Below are 27043 nucleotides of genomic sequence, written 5' to 3'. Positions count from 1 at the left end.
TGCGAAAAATGTTGGTGTAAGGCTTGCACATTTAAGTCAATACATGGGAATGCACCGTCTTGCGTAAACATTGTGGCATATGGACAACTTCTCTGTGGCAGTGCCAAAATGAAACTTTTGGAGCATCTCTGTATCTCTGACCCAGATGGAAAGTTTTTTCTTTTTCATGATCAGTAATCTATACTATGATTCTATTCTGTTTCTTTAATCACAATATAACCGGTCAAATTACCTTAATTTTCTAGGATGTGGAAATACCTAAAAAATTAAGGTATTTTGACTGGTTATACAGAGATTTCTTCTTAAGAGGTATATATAAGTAACAGAAATACCGTAATAATAAAGGATGCTGTGAAATCACAAACATGTTATTTTTATTGAATGCAATAGAATTTGATGTAAATTTTCCTCAAACCAACTACAAAAGTTGTAAGTGTTCGCATCTGTACACAAATGAGCTCGTCGATCCATAAAATTCGCCAAGATCATGTGATCATTTGAACTACGAATGTCGTGGAAAATGTTTTCGGTTTATCATTATCACCAGAAACCAATTCTTGACTATGAGGTCTACTAATCTTGTATGATAAAAATGCAAGATTTTTCTCAAAAATTTCCCCACTGTCGCGTAAGACGTGTCTAATTGCGTGATATTGCACTACTGCTGCCATGTGAATTTTCCATTCCGTTCTTCGCTACTGCAGTAGTAACGTCTTTTGTTTTCAGACGTGCAATCGATTTGCGACCTCGTCCCGGTTTCACAGCGAAAGTTCCAGTCTTCTCAAAACGCAATTCCCGAAAGACCTCTTAGTAAACCTTTTAAGCGCAGACATTACTTGCTGCTTTTGTTGTGTCGCTATTTTGTTGATAAAAAAAACGCAGGATCGGACAAAGTGAGCACTGTGACTGTTTACCTACCGAAGAATTGCGAAGAACGTTTCGTGACTCCTTTTAAATTGAAATTCACGTTCGTAACACGCACATTAAGAGAACAACAGCTCCAAATTTTCCCGGAGCGGCTTAATTTTAAAGTAAAATTTACAGAAATCGAAACAGTATATACGGGTATAACAAATGTTGTTTTCCGAATAGTTCAACACTTCTAATTACGATCATCCTGTATTACGTATGCATCTTATGAGAGTAACACGTTTAATTATAAATATTATCGCCTTTCATCTTCGGTGCTCTGCCGTTACTTACGAGTAAAACTTTGTAATCAACTTCAAAGAGTTTTTGTATTAATTGAGTGTTACATATATATTTTCAGATATTTGAGATTCTAGGCACTAATTTTATCAGGTTTAGTTTCTAATCTAGATTTTTACGTATATTACATATACAGGGTGGGCCCAAAAAATTGAGATATATTTTATAATTGTTTTAAGAATGGCTAAAATAAAAGAAACTTTTTGCTATTAGTTTTGACAACAGATTTGATATTTTACTATAGTTACAGCTGTTTTATCATATTTATTTTGACTGTTAGATCGTTCTTGTTCGGTGTTCTGTCGTTGCGAGCAGGTTCTTAGAACACCATCTTATCCTCCATACTTCCCTATCTGCTGTCGATTTTAGGTCCTTGTAGCTCATTCTTTCGTTTAGGTCATCTATCACCTTAATTCTTTTCCTTCCTCTCTTTCTTCTGACGATCACCCCATTCCTTAAAGAGTATTTGAGTAGGCTTTCTTCTCTGACCATACGAAAAATTCTGTTTCGTTCTTTTTTCCTCTAAAAATTTCGTATTAATTTCCTATTCTCAGTTACTGTTTTTATCGTCACTGTTTATATATTATTTTGTAATCATTTGCTTTTATTTTAAATCTTCATTTTATGAATCTATACAGAGTTATTTTTAAATGATGAAAATTACTCTTTTTATAGCCTACCGATAATACAATGTAATGAGCATCGTATGAAAGGCAACACACATCATATTATATCAATATTTTATTAAATATTACATTGAAGAACTTTTGTGTATTGTATTGTAAATAAAATTTATGAATATTTTCGATAGCCAATTACTAGAGAAAAATTAGAAACGCTGTATATTCTACGTTAAAAGCCGTATAATTTTCTATCTGTTAACTTTAACAAGTCGCTAATTTTAAAAATTAGCGACTTGTTAAATATTATTCAAATAATTTGATTATTTGAATAATAATTTATAAATTTTAGACATTAAATTATAAATTGTTGAATTTATAATTTAATATTTTAATATAACTGCATTTAACTCAAAAATTTAGCAATAATTTGATTATTTAATAGATAATAGGCCTATATTATAAATATTAAATTTTAATCATGTAATTTTACAAATCGTAAGACAATTTCCCTCATATACCGTATGTAATTAATTAAATAATGTCATTTAAATAATGGAAAATGCAATTTATAACTCACTTCAGTGGAATTTCCACATCCCAGTTCTTCCTGTAAATAAATTTGAATAGAAGAGTTATAATTAAATCAAGTACAGTCAAACCTGTTTTTATGCGGTGGATAGGGACCGCATAAAAATACGCATAAAAAAATCGCACGAAACTTCACGAGTGGCTATAAAAAATAGTTTTCGCAACACAATTAAAAAAATATTTTTTTAATGCGGTGAATAGGGACCGCATAAAAAAGTCTCACACAGAAAATAACTCAAAACCGTACGAAATAGAATTTATTGACAACAGATGTCAGCACTTGACTGCATCGTCTCGTCTATCGTCTGTTTTACATATTTTTATCCAGGTGGTGTTTTGTTGACTTAAAAAATAAATTAGTTTCATTTTTCGTATATTCATGCAATAATATTACTATAATAAGTTCATTTATGCTATAATAAGTTTATTTAGCTATAATAAGTCAACGTGAGACATGACAAATCGCACGAGACTAGTCGCTAACTATACCGCACAAAAAAAAATCGCATAAAAAATCGCACAAATAAAAAATCGCACAAAAAAAGACCGCATAAAACCAGGTTTGACTGTAATAAATTTCACTATTACAGATGTCTTCAACCTTTTTCTGAGGATTTTGCGAGCTGTAAAAGACAAGTCCGAAGATCAAGTACAAAAGATAGTTGAAGATTAAGATAGTATTATTACTGAATAACAATGGACATAAATCAATGAAAAATTCGCGTTTTTGAAAGAACGTCATCAAAATTGGGGATAAATTTTATGGCAACACGATATTGAAACCTCCTGTAGATATTAGTCGGACGATAGTTTGGTTTTATATACAGTTGGGGTCCTCTCAATACATTCTAAGGTTCCTCGCGTAAGCGGAAATTTTCGTAAAATAGCGAACGGCATTAATTATTAAGTTTCCTAATATAAGTATGACACATTTTTATATATTTTTATATGGGGTAAACAAACAGTCTACTAACAATAAATGACACGATAACGTAAATCACGAAAATAACATTAAAAAATTTTAATACTCTTTCTCTCACTCAGTTTGCAAAGTAATTCGCATAAATGAGGCAAAGAAGGATTATTGATAACACGCGGACAGGACACGTTACAAGAGAGAACTCCGGATAACACGGCCGCCAGTAGACCTTCTCCATAATAACCACTTGAAAGAGGCCGGATGGCCGAGCGATCAAGGTGGCAGCCTACCGCTCTGGGGGACCCGGGATCGAATCCGAACGGGTCGAAAAATCCCCAGGAATTTTTCGGGGTGGTCCGTTCGGATATGTCGGGCCCCGTCCCTCACCACCCGGTCGCCCCATTGTGGGCCTGGCCGAACCCATAATGGGCCTACTAAAAGAGGCCCTCTTAGTGCCCACAGGTCGGAAAGAGTTTAAAAAAAAACCACTTGAAAGATTAATATACCCATATAGTATATTTGTAATAAAATCTTTAAAAATTTCAGAGTTTTCAATTTATTTCATAACATATCTGCAAATATCTGCCAATTCCTCAATATCCACACTCCCTCCACAACAGTTAAATTATTCCCAATTGAGGAAATTTCGAGGAAAAAATCGAGGTGGATCCAAGAGTTTAGTGAAAATCAAAAGAGTGAATCGTAGTAACGCTTTCCCAGAGCAAGAATGAGTGTGTCTGAGCGAGATTCTGCGAGACTTGATGCATCCTAAAAAATGGCGCGCAGTTAAAAATTTTTATTTTACGTATTTTTCTTTTTTTTCGGATTGCCAATGATGTAAACCCGAAACCGCGTATGGGTGGTTTCTATTATACTTCATTTTCGAAAGGATTTTTTCTCATAAGTACTGTACTGTACCTAGACAAAAAATACAAAATATCCCTCATGAAAACTTCTTAAACCTTTAAAATTTTCTTCTGGCGGAGATTTGTAGAAGTTTAAATAGCTTTAAATTAGTTAATTAACTAATTATTAATTAATAAATAACTAGTTATTAATTAAAGTTTGAATTAGTTCAATTCAAACGTTGATGATAAAACGTATCGGTAAAAGTGGGCCGGATAAATATGTTTCGGAGACAGAAGGTGGAAGATCTCCTGCAACAGTGAAGAAGCAACATAAAATTATCTTTTTACACATAATATTAGAACGTAGATTAAGAAAATTTTTCTTTTATTACATAATTATGATCGAATGTGATTACTTACATAAACAGCCAAAATTTCTTTGGAATATTCCGTGTCCTGAAATTACAAAAAAATAAAAATAAAATAAATAAAATGTACCTCAATTTAAATTTATCATTTCGCAGAAAAATCGCATTATCAGTAGTGGGAAATGCCGTCTCATGACACTTGCACCCGATCAGAGCCGGCCCTACCATAGGGCGAACGGAGCAACCGCTCCAGGCGCTGTCCTAGGGGGCGCCATAGTGGTAAAGAAAATTAAAGAAAAAAATATTTTTTTCACTTTTCGATATTTTGATTGCGAGCCTGTTGCCAGTATGTGAATGGCCTTATCTGTTGAGAGTCTCAACCCGACCCGCGCGTGTCACAAGTTGAGACGCGCGCGGGTCAAGTGTGTGGGCGGGGTTCCATCCCCGCATCAGTTATCACCACAGGTGAACGGAGTTTTATCAAGCTTTAGCTAATTAAAACGTACCTTAGGTCGACTCTTGCAGAAGACAAGCTTTCTGACCTAGCCTTGCTGTCCATTGAAAATGATATAGCTCAGACATTATTGTATGAGGAGATCATTAAAAAATTTGCAAATGCAAAAGTGCTTAAGCAGCGATTTAATTCAAATTTGTTTTCCAGGTAATTTATTATTATTGTTATAATTAGGAGCATGTAGCCTAAATAGTTAATAATTTTATAAATATCGTTACATTAATTAGTGAACATAATAAATAAGTACAAGTACCAAAATTGATTATGCTTATTGATCTTATCAATGAATGTTGACTGAATTTTCTTCTACTAGTTAGTAAAATAATACCAATGAGTGATCTCATTATAAAAGTAATATTTGTGATAAAGAAATGTACCTTAATTCTACATTTTTCCTATAGGAACAGTTCATATACAATGAAAAAAAAAACATGTAGGATTAAGGTACTGTACCTTAATTCTACATTTTTTTTTCATTGTATATTAACTGTTCCTATAGGTACTGTGAGGAGTGCAGTGCCAACGAGTACGGCTGTTTACAATCGACAAATTAGACAAATAATTAAGATGTTGAGATCTTCCAAGTTACTTGCTTGCGTGCATCACTGGTATAAATTAGGGGCAACCAAGAGGGGCGCCATAATAGGATCTCGCTCCATCCTAAAACTTGCCTCGGGACGGCACTGCACCCGATTGATCGAAACGTACCACACGACCCGAATGGCGTCTTCCCATCGATCGATTTGAAATTATATTACATGCTCACTTTCGACCAATCGGGACCCAAGACGGCTACGAGGTCATAATTCAGTATGATGGCCTCCACGAGGCGTCACACTAACACGATATCGTAATATACCATAACTAATCACAACTTTAATATTTTACAGTATAATTTTTATTGGTACAAACGTGTTAACTGGTTGAATACCACTAGTCAAAATGAGTTGGAAAAGACTGGCTTTTTAGACTAGTATTTTTGCAAAATTATGATTTAAATATCATCAGAGATTACGATTGAATATCGTCTAATGTAATTATAACTTTGACGGCCGGATGGCCGAGCGGTAAAGGTGGCAGCCTACCGCTCTGGGGGACCCGGGATCGAATCCGAACGGGTCGAATAATCCCCAGGAATTTTTCGGGGGGTGGTCCGTTCGGATATGTCGGGCCCCGTCCCTCACCACCCGGTCGCCCCATTGTGGGCCTGGCCGAACCCATAATGGGCCTACTAAAAGAGGCCCTCTTAGTGCCCACAGGGCGGAAAGAGTTAAAAAAAAAAAAATGTAATTATAACTGACAAATCAGATCAAAATCTTATATAATCCAGTAGACAGTTTATTAAGGTAAAACAATTATGCCGTTTTGAGAAGACAGGAAGATTTTATCATTATCATATGATAATAATGAAATACAGAATCAAAAACATTCATTCCCAAATGAAAATTACTAAAATTAAGACCATAAATCGAGTTCAATGTTTATTCCTTAACCATAACTTATTTTTCTTTCAAAATAGCCTACTGTGTTTAATCAATTAATATTGTCTTAATTTTTAGATACTGTTATATAATATGGATAAATTAGAAAAATCAAATGATGTAAATTTTTCAAAATAGAATTTATTACATTAAAACACAAAATAGCTAATTAGTTAATTAATTAATATGAAGTTATGAAGTTAATGCCATTGGTGATGAATATCTCTTCTGAATCAACATTATAACAACACATTAAAAACATACAGAATACGTCATTTTAAAATACAAGTTGTAAAAAAGATAATAAAATAAAGTGCACAAATATATAAAAAATAATAAGAAGAATTATACTAAACTACAATAATATTGTGTTAATTTAACAAAGGACATACATCTATACATGGATCAATACACTATTAAAAATAGAAAACATTAAAATAAGGAAAAATCAAAAACGTATAAAAGCTATTTTATGTTTTTGTTTTATTCCTTAATTTAGTGTTTTATATTTTTGTATAGTAATAGTTATCGAAATTAATGTTTATAAACAAAATTATTTAATTCAAAATATTTTTTTTGTATGTAGTATTTTTCAGACTGTTTAAAAAACTAATAGTTTATTTAAATAAATATATTATGTATTTAAATTAATTAAAAAATTACTTGAAAGCAAGCCAAGTGAACATTTAATTCCAACGTTTCTCTGAAAATAACAGTACCAACTTTCTTTTTGTAGGCATTAAGTTTGTATAGGGAAATAAATTTTGTTTTCAACTTAGTTACGAAATTAGTAAAATCTCCATTGAGAACTATTAATTTTCATCATCATATTGTGTAAAGTACAGTAAATAAAATTATGGCTAATTATGTTAATTAATTAGTTTTTATAATTATCTCGACTTGTTTTTCCTTAAATTATTAGTTTGCACAAGAATGTTTCATCAAGCATTTTTTAATAAAATGCCACAAATAGCCTATGTTGAAATGCATTTTTTTCCTGTTAAATTAATTTAGTTAATAGGAATTTCATCAAACAACACTTTAATTAAACAACTTCACTTTAAATAGTTAAGTGTTCATTCTAAAATAAAATATAAATGTCAACCATTGATGATTTAACCACTTATAATTGCTTAAACTGACAAAAAAACACATTAGGTTGAGGCCGAAGTTTTAAACGCGAAAACGTGTACGTCGGACGTTCGGCGCCGCTTTCCTGTAAGCCTAGAAGTTTGACAATGGCGTTGGGAATGTGGAGCATGATTCCACTGACTTTCCAACAGTGGCGTAGCGTAGTGGGGGCGGCAGGGGCGGCCCGCCCCGGGCGGCACTTTTAGGGGGCGGCAAAATTTCACAATAAATAATAATAATATCTTGTAAAAATTTGAACCATTTCATTTCATATTTTTGTCGCACCTACGATTCGGACCGATTGAAATGAGCACGGAATTTTTAATTACGTATTCTGTGACGAAACTGGAGAATTCCCTTTCTTTAAATAAATGTATAATAATGACATCTTGCTCATTGTAGCGACTGGCAACACCGTTTGTACTGACTTGTAGGGATTCATGTATTTTATTTTGTGCTTGGATTGTTTATGACTAATATTTAGCGAGAATGACTTCTATCATATAAAAAATAGTGTTCAATATTGTATAGCCTAATAACACCTGCAAATTAGATTACAGTACGGATAAGGGGCATACGTGTAAAAATTTTTATAATAAATGTGATTATTATATTGTAAAACATATATACATGACTTTTTTATTTGTAACCTGTACAATACACAATAATGATGAATGTTCTTGCCGAAAAGCTTCTTAGAATTACTGTATATTTTAGTCTTTTAAATTGAGATACCTAAATAAGGGGGCGAAGAAATTTTCCTCCGCCCCGGGTGGCTGACACCCACGCTACGCAACTGCTTTCCAAACACCATTGTCAAACTTCTAGGCTTACAGGAAAGCGGCGCCGAACGTCCGACGTACGCGCTTTCGCGTTTAAAACTTCGGCCTCAACCTCGCTATTATCGTAAAGTGCAACTATTCCTTATACGAGTATGTATACTCTATCGCGAGTGAAGGATTTAACGAGTGGACTCCGAACAAACATGACTCGCTCGATAATAACCAATTAAGAAAGTTAAGAAAAAGACTTTGTTGACAATCTCGGGAAAGACCGTGCACACGTGCTACACATGCGCTACTTTTTAAAACGCAATTGCCACACCACGCGGCGAGCTAGAGTTACAGTGGGATAGTCAATTAACGATTTAACTTCCTCGGGAAGGCCTCCATGTTTATTCGAACCGTGAGGACATCTATTTCTCGGCAGGATTGTAATTATCTGATGATACAATAAAAAATTGAGACCTCACACGTTTTCAAAAAAATTTTGGAAGTAATTAACAAAAATTTTTTTTGTCTCTCTCCTTTTTGGATTTATGAGGTTATTTGATATCAGTTTTAGTTTGGCGAGTATTTCCGTTATAGTGTTTATTTTTTACAACATTCTCTGTCTATTTATTTGCGTTCGCGACGATATTTGATACCGGTCGCGCGTCTCGTGGTTTTCCGGAATTTCTCTGCGATCCGGACGCGTATAGTAGATACATTGTCTCTTCTCGAACTGCACTTTACCAACCTTCAACGTGCAGTCTATTTTATTAAAGTAATCTAACGTTTTCGGTCAAATTAATTGACCTTCATCAGGATCGAACAATTTTTCGATTTATGACGAACGAAACCGATTATAGAACGTTTTTAACTTTAAAAGTTTTCTCAAAGCCTATTGCGGAAGTCCGAAAATAGATAAATTAAATCTACAGGCTGATAACGTACAAATATACGCATACACTAGCTATACACATAAAAATACAAGTAAAAATAAAAATTAATAATAATAAAGAAATAGATAAATAAACAAGTGATGATAAAACGGGCACCGACTAATGCCTACCTTTTATCTGTCCGTGCTTTTTTCTTTTGCTGATATATTTATAATGCACCCGCTCTCCATGCTGAGGAGACTTTATGATTCTCTGAAGTTTATAGCCTGTCCTGCTAGACTGCACTTGTGAGTATGCCAAGATTCTGCATATTTAATATGTTTCCTGTCCTGAACCTTATGTATTATTTTCTCTCTTTCCCATTTCGCTGAAACCTCTGTTGGGTCTGCTATAACATATGTCTCTAAAGCGGTGACTGGTTGCTCTTTCTGTACGTTCCTTTCGTGCTCTTTTATTCTTTCTTTTAATGACCTGCTTGTAGCTCCAATTTTGTACAGTTCTTTTAGCCGCCTCTCGTCTTGTAGGGGTATTCTGTAAATTCCAGGAATAAGGCTCTGGTCTATAGGTTCCTTGTCCGTACGTAGCATCTAGTATACAGCTGGATTTCTTTTAAAGACTATCTTTTTGTTTGTAGCTGCTTCTGTTTCTTTGTAAATGTTGGTTAAGGGTGCCATGTATTCCATTACTGTGTATTCTTCTACTCTTCCTCTTTCATTACCTTCATTATCGTCTTTTCTTGTTTTATTGATTAAGGCTTTTATTTTATTCTGATTGACTCCGACATGCCATGCCTCTTTGTTGTGTTCTAATTCTTTACGTCTGTCCTGCACTTTGCTGCAATGTGTGTACGCACTTTTTATAAGTGCCTTCTGAAAGCTGCCAGTTTATAACTTGCTGGGTCGTGGGAGGTCCATGCTATTAACAACGGATAAGTAAGCTTTCTGTAAACTTTAGTATTGATTTCTCTCCTTTTTCTACTTCTACTGATATATGTAGGAAGTGTATCTTTTGATCGTTCTGTTGTTCTAGCTCGAGTTCTAGGCCACACTTCTTATCGTTGACGTTTCTGAGAAATTGTTGTTTGTCTGGTTTTTCTTTCCATATGATCAAGACGTCGTCGACGTATCGTGCATGTAATAGCATATGCACTTCGTATTTCTTTAAGATGAAATTCTCTAATGTCCTTAGTACCATCTCACTTAGTGCCCCGGATACGAGACATCCCATTGCCACTCCTGTATGTTATATCGTTAAATTGAAGACTGGCGAATATGTAAGCAGATGTGCCAGTTCCAGTATCTGCTTTCTTATCTTTGTCATATTTCCGATTTTGTTCAATAAGAAGTCTCTTAGATGGCAAAAACATGGCTCAAGTTTAATTGAGAGGTATAAAGCCTTTAAACATAGTACTGTTATATAACTTTTTTCTTTTAATTTCAAATTTTTAATTTTCTGGAGCAATTCTAGCGGCTGTTTTATGCTGTATTCGTATGGAGGCATGTGCGCGTTAATGAAACCTTTGAGTGTCCGTTCTAGAATTATCGTAGGTGAGCAGCATTTGTCAACTACTGGCCTTATTCTTCTTTCCGGTTTATGTGTCTTGGCAAGCTCAAATAGTCTTGGAACTGATGGGGAGGGAACCACTATCTTCTTCATTCCGAGTTCTCTTTTGCTAGGGCTTAGCTATTTTCATTAATACCATGTTCTTCGACTTGTCGGCTCTTGTTACAAGAGCCGACAAGTAAGCACTATATCATTTTCATTCATTCATTTTCTGCTTTCTCTTATGTTTTTCAATATTGGGCTGCGAGTTGCTCTTGCGTATTCGTTCTTTATTTTGAATGCTGTTTTTCATCTGAATGTCTCTTTCTTAAGCTCACTTAGCCCTTCTATTGCTTGTTCTACATCAAGGATGATCTTTTCATAGGTGAGTTTAGACTGTGGAACGTATTTTGGGCCGAATTTGCAGGCCTCATTGATGCACGGTGGTTGTGTAATGTTATCCCAGCATATTATTAAGGGGTGGCCTGTGGTCTAATGCTGCTCTGTTGCTGCGTTCTTATCCACATCATTTTCTTCTTATAGTTTTTATGCATCCTTTCTGTCACTTGATTCGATAAATTTACCACTCTGCTATTAACGTCTCCTAGTAAATTTGGATCTATTTCATACAGTTCGTTTTCTAATTCTACCAGTTTTTTTCAGCAAATAATATTTTCTATGCCGTGTAGCACGAATAGACTTTCTTAAGCATAATAATCTTAATCTTGGGAGAAGTGAAGCGCATCCATATGGCAAGCGTATTCTCCATATTGACATAGGGACTAAGTTGTGATTTTTGCATTTCGTTAAGAAGTTCAATTTGGCTTCGTTCTTACAAATCTTTATAACCAATTTTCGATAATTTTTGGCCGGCGTTGCCATTATACACTCTTCTCGAACTGCACTTACAAAAATAACTACACTTTACCAACCTTGAACATTCAGTCTATTTTATTGAAGTAATCTAACGTTAGATTATTTTAATAACATAGATAATACTGCATGTTAAAGGTTGGTAAAGTGTAAATATATTGTTTTGGTTGAGCAAATAACAATATCTGAACATGATGCTTATTAAACGATATAAAAGATTAATATATTATTAAGTATATAAAGTATTAAGATAGTACAAAGTAGATAATATAATATATACTGTATATGTAAGATTAATAGAGATACATTTCAATTAATAGATGCGATCTGAATATTTAAAATTTCTCAGAGGGGAAGTTGGAAGTGCGTCTGCAGAACAGTGAATTCTCCATCCGAAGTGCTTAGTTCCCGAGTGGTTTGCACCCGTCTTCAGCTAGAGTTTCGGTCTTTTTGGGTAAACGTGTACGGCAACGTAGGATCTTAGATTCGTGACTTACGAAGGATAGACTCTATGTTGATTATGAATACGGGGATTAAAGTCGTAAAGATTTCCAAACTTGTTCTTTGAATCGCGCGCGCCGGTACCGAGTTTTCGATGAGGTTTGTTTTGCGTTTTGTAGTTATTATTGAATATTCGTAAAAGCATTCGGCTTGGTTTAATTTGGCGTCTGCAGAGAACTCTTGTGGCATTGGAGAAGTCTTGACGTAACACCGTTAATTTTGTTTCGTTTAAGATTTCCTTAACGGAGGTTATGATAAAGTGTCGGGAATCTCGACACTCTCTAATTGTCGAGATTCTGGAAACAGGAGTATTTCAGACAGAGTTGAACTATCTGGATTTATTAATGGAAATTTTGAACATCCCATTTGGGGTCCAACAATCATTCGACAAATCGATTAGTTAAATGAGAGAATAGGATATGAAAAGGCAACATTGGCCACTGATGTAGTGTCATTCTAATTAATTTTACTAATTTTCTACAATTTAAAATCAGTTGGAGACGCATGAAAGAATTGCAACAAAGTAGCTCGGAGGAATTCTTCTCTGTTTACTCTATAAGGAGCCTGTGGGCAAGATTTCACATGTATTCCGGGCTGGGTACGGATGGGCAGACGGGTCTCTGTTGGTGAGAGATAACACAATAAATGTTGGGATTGTTTATCTTTCTCCTCGTTTCGTCGTCACTTTTTTTTCTCTCACTTTGCCAGTTCATTAGAGATAGGTATCATATGGAATCAAAAATGAATTGGTTTCATGGATTAAGATCTACAGACAATTGTCCCCACGGTAATGCACCGTTTTGGCAGGAGTTTGTCCCAGTCTGGTTTGTTTTCGTTCGGTTAAAGCTCACTGTTGCTAGAACAGCGGGTTTTAACCTATTGGCGTGTACACGTAATCGCACTTTTTCATACGCTCCACTTTAAAATTGACAGGGTTCGTCCTCTCAATAATTCTAGAGGGTCTTCACATGGAGGGATCAACTGGTATTTTAGTCCTGTAGGTATTTAAGTCTCAGTAATATAAACTAAACTTAGTCTCTTGTATTAAAGCTTTATCTTTATCTTTATTTATTCCAGATACCGACAGAGAATAACTGGGTTAATTACAGAGATACATCAACGAACAGGTAAATATATACATAATTACAGAGAAATAATGTACAAATAGTATGACAATAGAGAAAATGATATGAACTGATGATGAAAGGACAGATACAAACCAACCGATATGATAATTAGCTTGGGAGTAGAATAACAACATGTACAGTACAGTAAAGTTTAAAAAACAATGATACGACTTAAACCGTGGTGAAGAGGGGAAAAAAATAATATTTACACAGATATATGATGCAGCAGAACGAGTAACGATATGTACGATAATGGGCAGAAGATAGTGCCCGATGACAGACGTATGACCATCTTAATGAATGACTGAGCGCATGTGATACTTATGAATCAAGTTTTTGAACGCTTTGTGGGTGTCACTATCCTTAAGAAAGACATGAAGATCACATGGCCAAGTAATACCCCTTTGGCCAAGAGTAAGGGCAAGCTCATGCCTAGTATCCTTGGTCATTGGACACATGTATATGAAGTGCTGAACCCCATCACGGCAATTACAGATGGTACAGATGTCCGTTGCTGATTTGCCAAACCTCTGCAGGTAGGCCGGAATCCTGCATTAAAGCTGTGTGCGTGTTGTGTCTTTCTGAGATGATCTTATCATTCTTTCCTGGTGTTTCTGCTCGTTCCTCCACTATTTGGTAGGCATCTCGCCAGCGTGAGTTTCTTCGTAACATAATTTTCATCGTTCGAGAGCAGTGGTTCTCAACCTTTCTGAGGCCGCGGAACACCATTCATATACTTTTTATTACACGAAGTACTAGCATCAATATATTCAAAAATTCATAAACAATTCCATGCTTACTATTCTCAAGAAACAATGAAGCAATAAACTAATAAACTATATAAACTATAATATATTGAATAAAACAGAAACATCTTAGAATGAGATAATATAGAATAGAATAAAATAGAATAAAATTATCTACGAATATAGCAATGGGAATAAATTATACACATCAGAAAAAAATACTCTATACACTTCGAAGACTTTCAATAATACTTATTACATCAGTACATTGTCAATAGGTAATAAAAAAGCTTAATATTTTGCTGTCCAAACTTACAAAAAGAGCTAAAATGCTTATAACTTTTCATTGAAAAAAATAACGAATAAATTCGTGCACTTTCGGTAGCTTTTTGTCAACCTATCGGTTTTATAGTTTGAAATTGGTTTAAATGTAAAATTTCTCACGATAATCTCAGTTGTATGAGATTTTGCGACGTTCTACCGCTAGCCAATTCATTTCAAAATTTTTGTAAGACAGCAATACATAATTACGATATAAGGTTTACCAATGGACTATGTCACAAGCGGATCGAATTACGACTGTTTATGGACATTAACACGTTCATCCTATCGACGAATTAATGCCCATGGACATTAATTCGTCGATAGGATGATATTTCTCTTGATCCAAGTACTACTGCATTGCCAATAATAAATAATTATATCCTATGATCAACCAAAACCCAAGTTACATTATTTTTATTGACTGTAATAATTTGTACTGTTATTGCCTTAAAAACTTAAAACCTGTTTTAGACGGTTGGATTTATATGGAATTTGTCGTTTTAGAGCCAGTAAACTGAAAGTGTACGAAATATATTATGATGTAATTGTGAGGCTCCGGAAATGTTCTGGAACCCGCTAAATTCTTTAAAATTTAATACATTTTTCCATAAAAGAAAAAATAATAATAATGACAAGCAACTTTCCTCAGAAACATGACAAAGGAAATATAGACAATGTAAGTGACAATGTCCTAAGATTAACTATCTCCGATTGGAATCGAATTAAATGTGGATTTTGACTCATTCCATGATCTAAGTTGAGATCTCGTTACATTTAGTAAAGAGTGACTGACCACTTAGAAAGCGAGAACCAAGAAAAGTGACCAATCGGAATGGGAGACAGAAAATAATAAAAACCTTGAACTTCTAAGACAGGAGAGCTTCTATCTTCGATTTCTCTAAGTGCTGGACCTTTCTTGGTTGTGTCTTCAACTTCACCCTCGACTCTCTCTCTCTCCCCGGATTGACATCAACTTCTCAATGTCGAACAACAGAGGATCCTTCTCTCTTAGACAGATCCTCTTCTTTCAGGACTTTCTTCTAACGAATAAAACAGAAGACTCAACGGACTTTCTCATCGCCTGCAGAGAACACCAGGATACTATTTTTCTGTGAACCTCTTTAGTGTAAATAAATCGGGACGAATTTTTTTGTAACCGTCGAGTCTGTATCGGTGTCTGTCACACCTACATATGAATCCCCATCTCTCTTCCGTTCTATCACGGAAGACAGATGGGGAGATTATGTCACTAGAGAACTGAAATAACTTATAGAGCCGCAGTCACCTAGTAGAAACGATTGTCAAAAATGAAATACTGTATCAGTTTCTCCGTTTTACGACAAAAAAAAAATATATATATATATATATATATATACATTAATTAGACGATGGAATTTCGTTCGGTCATTACGGTTTGGTGGATTAATTGTCATCTATAGTCTTTTATATTATTATAAGTTTGCTAATAATTTCGTATGTTAAAAATATACTTTGTCGTGTAGAACTTTTTGTAGCCATTTCTAAAATATATACATATTCAATTGTAATATAATCCTTATTTTTAAACTCTAGCATTTAGTTACTCGATGTATGTTATATATAAAAAATTGAATGTATAGAAAATAACTATTTTTACTTCGTAAATCTTACCAAATTTATAAACAAAGTATTAGGTAAGTAATTATATTACGCTAACATAGTAGACATAACCTAACATTTGACAGTATATATATATATATATATGGTCCAGAGTCCAAAAATGGTCCTTTTGAAACGTCCAGAAATGCAAAAAAGTTGGGTTTTTTTTTGTATATATGGATGTTTATGTGTGTGTTTGTATTTGTGTATAGGGACACGACTTTGTCCACCCACTTCGAAGCTTAATAACTCCTATTTCTATTGTCGAAAAGGGAATTGATGCTATTAAATTTTGGTAGTTGAAGGTCAAGGGATAATAGAAATATATAGTGGATCATGTGTCATATCTCAGTAGGGTCTGACTTAATGGAGATTTTACTCGTTATTAGCATTTACAGATTTTTTTATTTCTTTACCCTCACAATTATGCTTTTTTACCATTAATAATTAGGAATATAGCAAGTCTTTTTAAAATAGAATATCATAACAGATGGCGCACATAGAATTTTAAAATGTTTTGTCAAGAAAGTTACGCAATTCGTTGCTGAATTTATTAAATAGGTATGAACGGTTGGTATTTATTGACATGTCGTCATCTGTTGACGAAAATAAAAATTATTGAAGTTAAAATTGAAGACCGTATGTCAAAAATGTCACCATTTATTCACTTTCGTTGTTTTGGAATACAGACTTTGAAGATTGACCTTTCTTTGTAGACTATTTCGTCGCCAAAACTTTAAAAGTTCCCTTTAAAAGCAATGAAAAAATATCCAATTTAAAACAAACATTTTTAAAATTTGGAGGTGCTAACAACGCAGACATCTTTCTTTTCCATCAGTGCCACGCCGAAACATATTCGAGTTTTTTTTAATCTACTGAACTTAGCACTGGTATATAGATTTTTAGTTGTCCCCTGGGAACAAATAATTATAAGCCTAATATTTTCAGTTTTTAAAATTTTTTTATGGGATGATGATTAATCCGTTTTTACCTATTACAATACAGTATATACTTTCAAATATTAAGTCAAATTAGGTTATTACGACATTATAATCCTAAACACCAAGCGTATTAGAAGCATACTTTGCAAACACAATTGATGTGTCATAGCCTTTAAAGGAAAAGAAGAAAGAGCATTATTACGTCGACATTTTTTCTAAATACTTAATGAAATTTTTAGATAATGTAAAATTTGCTGTAAGATTGTACTTAACACTTTTTATCATTTCACACGAAATAATTACTTATTTGATCAATTTCATTTGATTATTTATTGAAATTTTAAATAAAGTCTATGTTTTTTTGGAATATATATTATGATTTTTATTACATAAAAATACTAATGTTTAATGCTTTAGAAAAGTACTTTAAAAATATATTTAATGTATACAATTTTCAATTTATTAACGAAAACAATAAAGTATATCAACGATAATTTGCATAAGAATCTATGAAGAAAAAGTAACTAGTAATTAGCAGGTTGTTTTCGGTATTCACGATAATAAATTTTATAATTGCATTTAGGCTACTCTATTTGATTTAAAATACGAATTATTGTTTCTATAAATTTATAAATTTTTATATAAAACATGTTAAATATTTTTATTTTAAAAGTTTCTAAAATATTATTTCTGTCAATTGAAAACAAAAGTCAAACGATATTTTTATTCTAAATATTTTAGTAATTCAAACCCGGAAAACTTTACAAAATAAAACGTAAAATAATAAATGTGATGTAATACTTACGTCTGCAGTTATATTTGGACAGTCGACTTCCTATTTAAAATAAATAAATGAATAAATATCGTATCGAAAAATAAAAATTATTTTGAATGAATATTTTCAATATACTGTATCTTTCTAACTCGTTTTTAAATAAGTGGAATTATATACATAGGTTTACTTGTTTCTGATTTGTAGTAATAAATTATTTTGCGATATGCAATCCATCTATTAAAATAATAATTACTAATAACCATATTAAAAACAAAATACGGTAAAACCTGTCTAAGACGGAACATCAATAAAACGGAAACTTGTCTACATGGAAAAATTCTTTGAAACAGAATGATTTTATATGGTAAATCTTACTATCCTGTCATCGCAGAAACAGAAAAGGTTTTTGTGTACGATAAATATAACCAGGAAAAGGGGAAAATTAAGATTTCAGTATTAGACAAAGAAGTAAAATCGTCTCCAGATATAAGTGTCACCACAGAGTGTGACAAACTGTATTTCGAAAACCGTTTCGAATCTTGTCTGATAAACGAATGTCGAGTGACGAGAGAATATAAAACACAAAACCTTTGTTAATATTAGTCTTTGTTGAATTCGACCATAAGGACGCAAAATCGAATACTTTTAAAAATCAAGAATTTTCAAGAATCGAGTGAGTTTCCGAAAATCGAGTTCTCGAAAATTTGCAACGAAGACATGGAACCACACTCAATTATTCAAATATAACTTTTATTAATATGAGAATGCATTTCCCATATTAATAAAAGTCACAAACTTCCCATCAGCCGATTTAAAGAGTAGACACGTGACAGTAAATAATAAATATCTAAAATATTGTAACAAAACCTAGTTTAGATAAAGTTAAATAACCTAAATAAATAGGATTTAACAATTTGGAGGGCTTATCACACCAAGGCCGACAGAAAGAAAGACCAGATCTTATACAAAAAAAGTTAGTCTTTAATAATCACATTCAAATTTAGATAAGGATGCATTTCGGGTACAAGGACTCCTCATCAGCTTACAAACACATTGCACCAACATAATAATTATAACACTAATAGTTAGCCAATACAAAGGGATATCTAGTGTATACAGTGCACTGTATTTACAATTTTTAATGTAACCCATATACTACAGAACTAAAACTATCGAGCATAAAATTTTAATACAATGACAATGTGATATATCATATTATTTGGGACCAGTAAATGTCTTATTTTCTCCTACATTTTCCAAATTCTGTTAGACGGTTTCACTATTAATAATAAATATTGTTAAGTATATTAAAAACCAAAAGGGAGGGAAACTAACAATGTACTTACTATTATTAAAATAATTGGTTTCCAGACATTAAACAAAACCTAGTTTACAGACCGATATAAATAACGCAGTGCACTGTGTTATTTATAATCTAGCGTTAAATCGCTTGCCGATTCGAATAACAATTTCTTGGAGTTTTCTCCGACATTTAATCAGAAAATCTTATATAATATTTCTTACGAACAGTAGCTACTACCGTACATCCACTAGAAACTAGGCTAATCGAAGATGCGACGTTTCGTTTTACGCAAACTTATCTCTATTTCCATTGGTATTTACGATTATTCCCGCCGTACCGAAGAGCTTTCTCTTCGGTATAACGACTCGTTCTATGCGGAATAACGTTCCATTGCGGAAGCCAAGCGCGACTTGCCGGGCAGACCTATACCCCAAACCGAAACTGGCGCCGGCGCACAATGTAAGATTTTGCGTATCTAGCAAGACAAAATTCATTAAAATAACATACAATATATTCACTTATAACCATTTGAAAACAAACTGAATATATCTAACAAGCCATCCACAAAAAACCGCACCGCGATACGGCCCGCATGTAATCGTTAATCGCTGGTAGAAGACAGATGTCATGGCTAAAGAACATCAACGAATGGACTGGTATACAAAGAGTTGAAGATCTCTTTAGGCTAGCAGAAGATCGTGAAGCATTTTCCATAGTGATCGCCAACGTCCGGGAACCGGATAAGGTTCAGTACATTAAGATTTCTACAGAGCCTTTAAGTTTCCTTATAACAAGTTAATTAAGAGTCGTGTGTTATAAATGGACTTACAATTTCCGTAGAAATAAAAAGACTTTCCGGCGTTCGACTTTCGTCCACGTTTTTATAAACCTATTACGCCGAAAATATGGATACAGCCGAAATATATGTTATATAATCGTTGTGTTTTCGTAAAATTTCGGAAGCTAATAACGCGAATAGCTAGGCTATACCGACTTGGGTGGCGCATTTTGCGTACTTTTAAACTTTTTATATTTTAATAATTTTACGGTTGTTAAGCTCCTATTAAGACTTCCTTGTACGAAACGTTCGGTTAAGCGTTGGCTTCTATCGGCATTTTATTAAAACCCTTTTCATTACTTTTGACCAAAGGACAAATGTCCGAAGAGGTTCGGGAGTTGGCATCACGCTCCGAAAGACTCCGTTCCTCGTCCCTTCGCGGTCGGGTCGAGCCCGCAAGAAATACTATTCGCGCGCAAGGAACAGAAAGAGTAAAAAATAAAAAGATAATCGCTCGAAAATATTATCTCTGAGAAACAAAACATTACTCAAATAATATAGTTCAATTGAAATTATATATAAATTATATATAATCTTATACGTGTATTAAGTACTACATAAATATATTAATACGTAAGATACTATAATTTACGTGTTACGAACTAAATTAGTTATTAGTAAATATTAATTTATTTAATAGTAAATTACCTCGAAATCCGAACCAGTTTTGTTTTTATGCCAGATATCCTATTTAAAAGAAACGTAAATGATTATTGTAAATATTTTCAATATTGAAATGTTAATATTAATTATTACAAGTTAATTTAATTATAGTTAAATAAAAATATTCGACAAATATTGCAAATTTCACTCTTTAGTTCCATTAGAGATTGCTCACTATTCTAATTGTTTCATATTGTATCCAAATTTCTCAAGACAAATAATTTGTAGCGAATATTATTATTTTTCTCTATAACCTCTTACGTTATCGGAAACAAATGAAGTAAAACTTAGTATTTTTGGATGATATTTAGTTTTACATTCACAGGGACGCTTTTCTTTAAATCCATTGTCTCTATTCTGCATAATGTTGCTTGTTTTTTAGAACACTTCATTATATTACGAAGTCGTTTCCATCGTTCCGCAAATGCTTATCGTTACCGTATCCTCATTTTTACTCTTAAAATCTGCGGGTCGATTCGTACAATCTTGTAATAATAATGAAAAGATTTTTCAATACTTTTCGACACATATATTATTTGAGAAGTGTCTTCATTAAATGAAGCAGAAGAGTGTATAATTCTACTACGCCAACAGAATAATATTCTTTTCAAATTAATTACTCAAATAGGTACGATTTATTAATAATTAAATATATATTAATTAAATATACAAAAAGAGTTATTAATTCGAATTTTGTATATTTTTATATAAAAATAAATTTATTGTTCAACAGTTTCTATTTTATTCACGCAAATAAATAATACTTTTCGAACTTAAATTTTCCTTTTACGGCGTGTCGCCTCGGAATTGTACCGCTTTTTAGTTTAGGAACTCCGAAACTGAAGATTAAGAACGCATATTTTGTTTGTATTAAATTTCATTTATATAAATTAAGTATATAAATAGGTTTAAGGCTTACTTCTTGGAGCGCTTTTGTTAAATCATTTTCGTCACTTAAAGCCAAGCTGAGAGCCACCAGCGAAAGGATTAGAGTTGTCAATAAAACTCCTCCGATCTAATGATAAAAGAGAGACGCGATGAAAATATATTTAAATATATTCTTTTCTTAATTTTTAAAACATGTAAGCTTTACTTACCAATCGATAATCGACGCTATTTCCAAAATCGATGAAAAACGAGAAAATTCCTAGTACCATAAGAAGTATTCCAATTAATATGGATACTTTAGGTGAATCGCCGTACACGGCTTCGATAGTGGAAGAATCTTCTATGGCCGAAGACGTATCCTTGGTCCAAGTAGTGATACAAAGAACAATAACACCCCAAACCTATCGAATAAATATCTGTTTCAAAAATTTAATCAAAGTTTCATAAATGTAAATAGTGATTATATTTTTTTTTAATTTAATTTAATCTACTTTAAAATAATGTTTGTAATACAAGAATATAGATTCGGTGCGCTCCTCGAAATAAAATATAATTTTTACAAGTAGAATCCGAATCGTTACGACGTGAATATTTTCATGTGAAACACGAATAAAATGTGAAATCTCTAATATAAAAAATGGCGGCAGTCCGTTACCGAAATTGCTTTGCAATTTACCGTCCTCCGGTTGGACGGAATGTTTGCAGATAAGATAGACTTCGAGCATGGCTTCGATTTGCGCAAGATTTTACAGGATTGCGAAACTACTGTCAAAAATAAAACTTGACATTGAGATACGAACCCGCATATCCCTGTTTTCCGTGTTGGAAAGGGTGGTCGTGAAACTGGCTTAAGTCCACACTCGGACCGACGGAGTAGAAAAACCGTATTCAGTACGCGCCCAATCGGTTACATTTCGATGACGGATTAAACGGAATTGAGAGCAGAAGTATTCGGGGGCGATTTTTCGATACCATTAACGTACTGTACGCGAAGAATTTGTGGTAGCGAGCCGCATATTATTAGAAGAGGATGTCCTAGATAAAGGGTAGCGAACCGAAGGCACGCATCCCCAAAGTGTTACGTCGGAATAAATCATCTGGCTCGTAACGTAACATGCGATTTCGGTTTATACCTTTCTTTTCTCAATCATCCTTTCAGTTTACCTGATTATTCTTTTTCCAGTTTCTTTACATTTATTCTAATTAAAGCATATTCGTTTCTTTTCTTTAGTATCGTTAATCGAAGTCTAAAACTTCGGCACGCATAAACATTTTTAAAGATAAGTGTGTTTGCTATATGGCACGCGGACTCAAAAAGGTTCACTTGCCCTACATTATATTATTCTCGATCGTTTTTGTAACTAAAAGTCGCGTCTGTATGAATTGTTTTTCAATTAATAGGTAAACTAGAGATGTAACCGATACCAATATGTCGGTATCGGTTCTTTTAACAAATTGATATTCCAATTATATATTCAAACTAAGTTTGTTTATGAAGTTTCAGATAGAAGTGTATGTTTAAAGTCAGACAATGTACTATTTATATTATAAGGAGAATTCATATTTATTGTAAATTACTGAATAATTCAGATCTGTAAACTGAGTAAATCAGGATATATTATTACCATAATTTTTTTTTGTATGTCTAATCCAGTGGTTCCCAACCGGTGTTCCGTAAGCATCTCCCAAGTGTTCCGCAGATTTAGTCTCAAATCGAAAAGTGTACAATCGTATTCGAGCCGCCGAATATCAAAAAATTAAAATCATAAAATTTTCATAAACTTAAATATATATGTACGACTCGTACTTATGGAGTGTACTACTGTTTCGAATAAGATAAAGGCAATGATAAAAACTGAATGAAATATATAAAAAAACATCAGGCACAAGTTTTCCATAAAGTTATTTAGGTATATTTTTTCCTGTCTTAGAACTGGCGTTAATAATATGAGTAGAGATTTTGAATTATAACTGCTCAATTCTAATAAAATAACTGATGACAAGCTTATATATTTTATATTAACTTAAGTAAGTGTTCCGCCAAAGAAAATTGCTCACAAAAGTGTTCCGCATGCTAGAAAAGGTTGGGAACCACTGGTCTAATCTATGGGTTTATCTGTCTTTATAGTCTGTAAGTTATTCATTTGTTTATTCATTTGCCTACCAGTATATATCCTGGTAAAAGAAAAATCTCATAAGTAACTGATCCCAAAAAGCAGAGTTGGCTGAAGACTATCTGATGCCCTAAGCATAGAGGCGAACCGAGGCACCAAATTTCCAAGTTTTACCCCTTTTTAAACTTTGTCGACCTAAACGAAAGGCCGCTTCACAATTTGTCCAGCAAAATATTTCTGTTGGCCTCTTCTGATTTGGAGCCCTAAACATTTGCTTACGTTGCTTAGCAATATAATCCAGCTCTGCCAAAAGCCATCAGTATTCGAAAAGTTGGCTTTTGGAAACTCTTGAAATTTTTTACTTTTTAAAATTATTTTACTTAATTATTTTACTTTTTAAAATTATTTTACTTTTGGAGTATAAGTAATTATTTTACTTCTTTTCATTAATGTTACAAACACTTGCGTTGTTAATTTAGTCACTACGATTCCAGAAAATTGCAATTCGGAATAGTAAAATTCCACCAAAACCGGTTTATGAATCAAGAAACAAGAGGATTTTTGCGTTTTATTTTCTTGGAGCTTTCTAGATCAGGATGCCCAGAAAATTTTTCGCCTACAGTTCCAGTTTCGCTACTGCTTTAGCCTGTAACATCCTATCGTACTACAATAGAGTATTGCCTGAAATGTATTTTGTTAACTCGTAAATTGTATACTTGGCCAACTTAGACCCGTATGAATTTAATCGGGTCTAAATTCATACGAGTCTAATTAAAACATCAAAAATCTGTTATTGCATGTCTTCAGAGTAATGTTACGAACAGAATGTTATTCTTGCAATTAAAATTGCAAGCTATAGTAATAAATAGCAAGCTTATTCGCGATACGTAATGCGACGTGTGGGAAGTAGCATATGGACATAACCCCACGGATTAGGATCTATCAAGTAACGCTAAAGACCTCGTAGATTGTCTTTAGCCTTACATGAGACTCTAAGGGATCCTTAGTCCTATAGATAAAAAAAGCCCCTACAGTGAGAAGTACTTTTTGTAAACAACCGCGGTTATTTACGAAATACCCCACACTAGGCTACGAGAATAGGATTGACAATACAATACCTACACGTCTTGTAAACTAGCTACGCGACTTAAGGAGCACGAAAACAGCGCAAAGAAAACAAATTACGCAACAGTCGTCATATTGGCGTTACCAGAGAACACCCCCATTTAAAAAACGCAATGATGCTTATAACTGCTAGGGTCAAAACAAAAGGAATAACTCACAAAGAACTTAACCATACACAATCACACCGAACGACCACAAAACTGCAAGGTATTGTACCAGTAATATTGTCGGAATGGAAATACATAACGTAAATATTGGTGCAATAAAAAAGAGCTCGACTTTGTCTTTTTATTGATTTAACGTACTTATATTTTGTTATATAACCGCTGTGTTCATTTTACGTTATGTTTTTGTATTTTTATTTTAATTTATTTGTACAATAGCTCCTCATTATCACGCGCTTGTCGGGAGACAAAGAAAAAGCGCGTTATATCCGGCGCCGCGATATAACCGAGTACTAAAAATTCCTGGCTTTTACTAAACAGATTATACATGCTATGGTATCTCTATCCTCTAATTCTTTCATCGGCAAGTGTTTCTAATATATCATAAGCTTAGTTTTGCAATACTGAATTTTATTCGTGGTTATGTCGTATTAATAGACGTTTACGTAAACATCAATACCACGAATGCCCATTTAGCATTATTGTTTCTTTAACAATGACATTTAAAGACAAACAATGTCGATATAAAAACAAAATATCCGTTGCGTTTTTATTATACAGTACTATATTTCATAATAATATTCTTATTAAAAATTCATGTAATTTAAATTTTTTTAAAAAATTATAACTACAGTAATTGAAAATTTATAAAAATAAATATTGATCATACAATAGAACATCAAAACTTATAAAATTACAAAGAGTAAAAATTCTCTAAAAAGCAAAATAAAGTTACTATTGTATAAAAATTTGTTGAACTTTCCGTTCAGAAATAAAGAAATTTTTCCTAACACATTATGCTGTAAATTCGAAAGTTCACACCTTTATCTGAATAGACTGTATTGTGTCAATTCACATAATCGAATTTCTGTGAATTCGAAATTTTACACTTGTAAATGAGGAGACGGTACTTAAAACCAATAAATAAATAACTTTTAATGTCAAAAGCAAACATAAATGATAATTAGCCATCTGTTTTGCTTATTTAGATCTTGACAAATTGATTGCTTTACTTGCAGTTGTAGTTTCAAGGACGATGGTAGGAATGAAATTTGGTATTTCGTTACAAAAGAAATTCAATGATAGTTAATATTTTAAAATTTATTGACTCGAGTATTTTTAAAATTCGGGGAACCAAAAAAAAAGAGAAAAAAAAAGTGCGCGTTATAAAGAGGGGCTACTGTATTTTAATTTATTCCTCTTTTTATTTTACTACAGTGCTCCGATATGTGTTTGTCCTACATACAAATTTGTATATTCTATTTACATTCAAATAGATTTCGTGCTGTGTTCTGTACGATGTATCACGAAGATAGACAGTTGGAAAAAGATAATTGAGCAGTTTTTCAGATAAAGATTTGAGAGTTGTTAAAGAAATCGAAACCAGTTTACGTGACACATTTAAAAAATGTAATTTCAAAACTTTTAAAAACGTTAATGAAAAGATTTGAAATTTTAAATTTTAACAATTTAAAGTCCACAATCGTCGTCCGTTTATTTGCCAGCGTGCTCTATTAAATCACAACGAGTAGAATAGAGTATTAGCTATAGTGTTTCTGCTAATTAAGTAAAGTTCTCATAACTCTTGCAACGATTAATTACTTTTTGTAATCCTTCAGAAAATCTTTGATCTCAGTCGAATAATTTTATAGTTGAGATGTAATTCGAAGAAAATTGTAGACATAAATTCTCACTCTCTTCTCTCTGCCTGTGTGCCCTTCCTTATTCTCGAGAATGGAGTTAGTTAGATGAAAGAAGAGACCAGTTATGAAAACCGTAGGGGCAGGACACCCCGATTAACTTTATACAAACTTCCAATGCAAACCGGAAGTCATGTTATTTCAGTTCAAAATTTACCCTGAAAGGTGTTAGATAGATGATCCGCACGACTCTATTGTTAAAGGAAAAGTATTATGTACAGGGACAAGACACTACTAGTTTGAGGTGGAAAGCATATATTTTAAATTAAATAAATTTTATTTATATATTTCTTTATTTATAAAGAAAAGATAGTATGGCCATTAGGCCTTTTTTCTCGTGCCTACAGACAAACCAAAACGAGAAAACAATCAGCAAAATTAAAATTATAATTAAAAATTGCAGCCCGGCATTGTGATGATGTCACAATAAATAATTA

At 33.1% G+C, this 27043-nt stretch overlaps 1 protein-coding gene across 1 annotated transcript in view; it reads right to left on the bottom strand.

The window, feature by feature from the left end:
- Window positions 1-27043, bottom strand: part of LOC136985287 (uncharacterized) — a 36087-nt gene that overhangs the window by 1428 nt on the left and 7616 nt on the right. Inside the window, exons 2-7 of the mRNA XM_067282533.1 lie at window positions 21713-21904; window positions 21535-21630; window positions 20601-20639; window positions 17842-17871; window positions 4608-4643; window positions 2410-2439 (exon numbers count right to left, since the gene is read on the bottom strand). Of these exons, the coding sequence (XP_067138634.1) occupies window positions 2410-2439; window positions 4608-4643; window positions 17842-17871; window positions 20601-20639; window positions 21535-21630; window positions 21713-21904 (423 nt within the window). The remainder of the gene's footprint in view (window positions 1-2409; window positions 2440-4607; window positions 4644-17841; window positions 17872-20600; window positions 20640-21534; window positions 21631-21712; window positions 21905-27043) is intronic.

The sequence above is a fragment of the Centruroides vittatus genome, unplaced genomic scaffold (assembly GCF_030686945.1).
Source record: "Centruroides vittatus isolate TY-2023 unplaced genomic scaffold, ASM3068694v2 contig_958, whole genome shotgun sequence".
NCBI lineage: Eukaryota > Metazoa > Arthropoda > Arachnida > Scorpiones > Buthidae > Centruroides > Centruroides vittatus.
The sequence above is the reverse complement of the archived record's forward strand: the minus strand, read 5'-3'. Positions and strand labels throughout refer to the sequence as shown.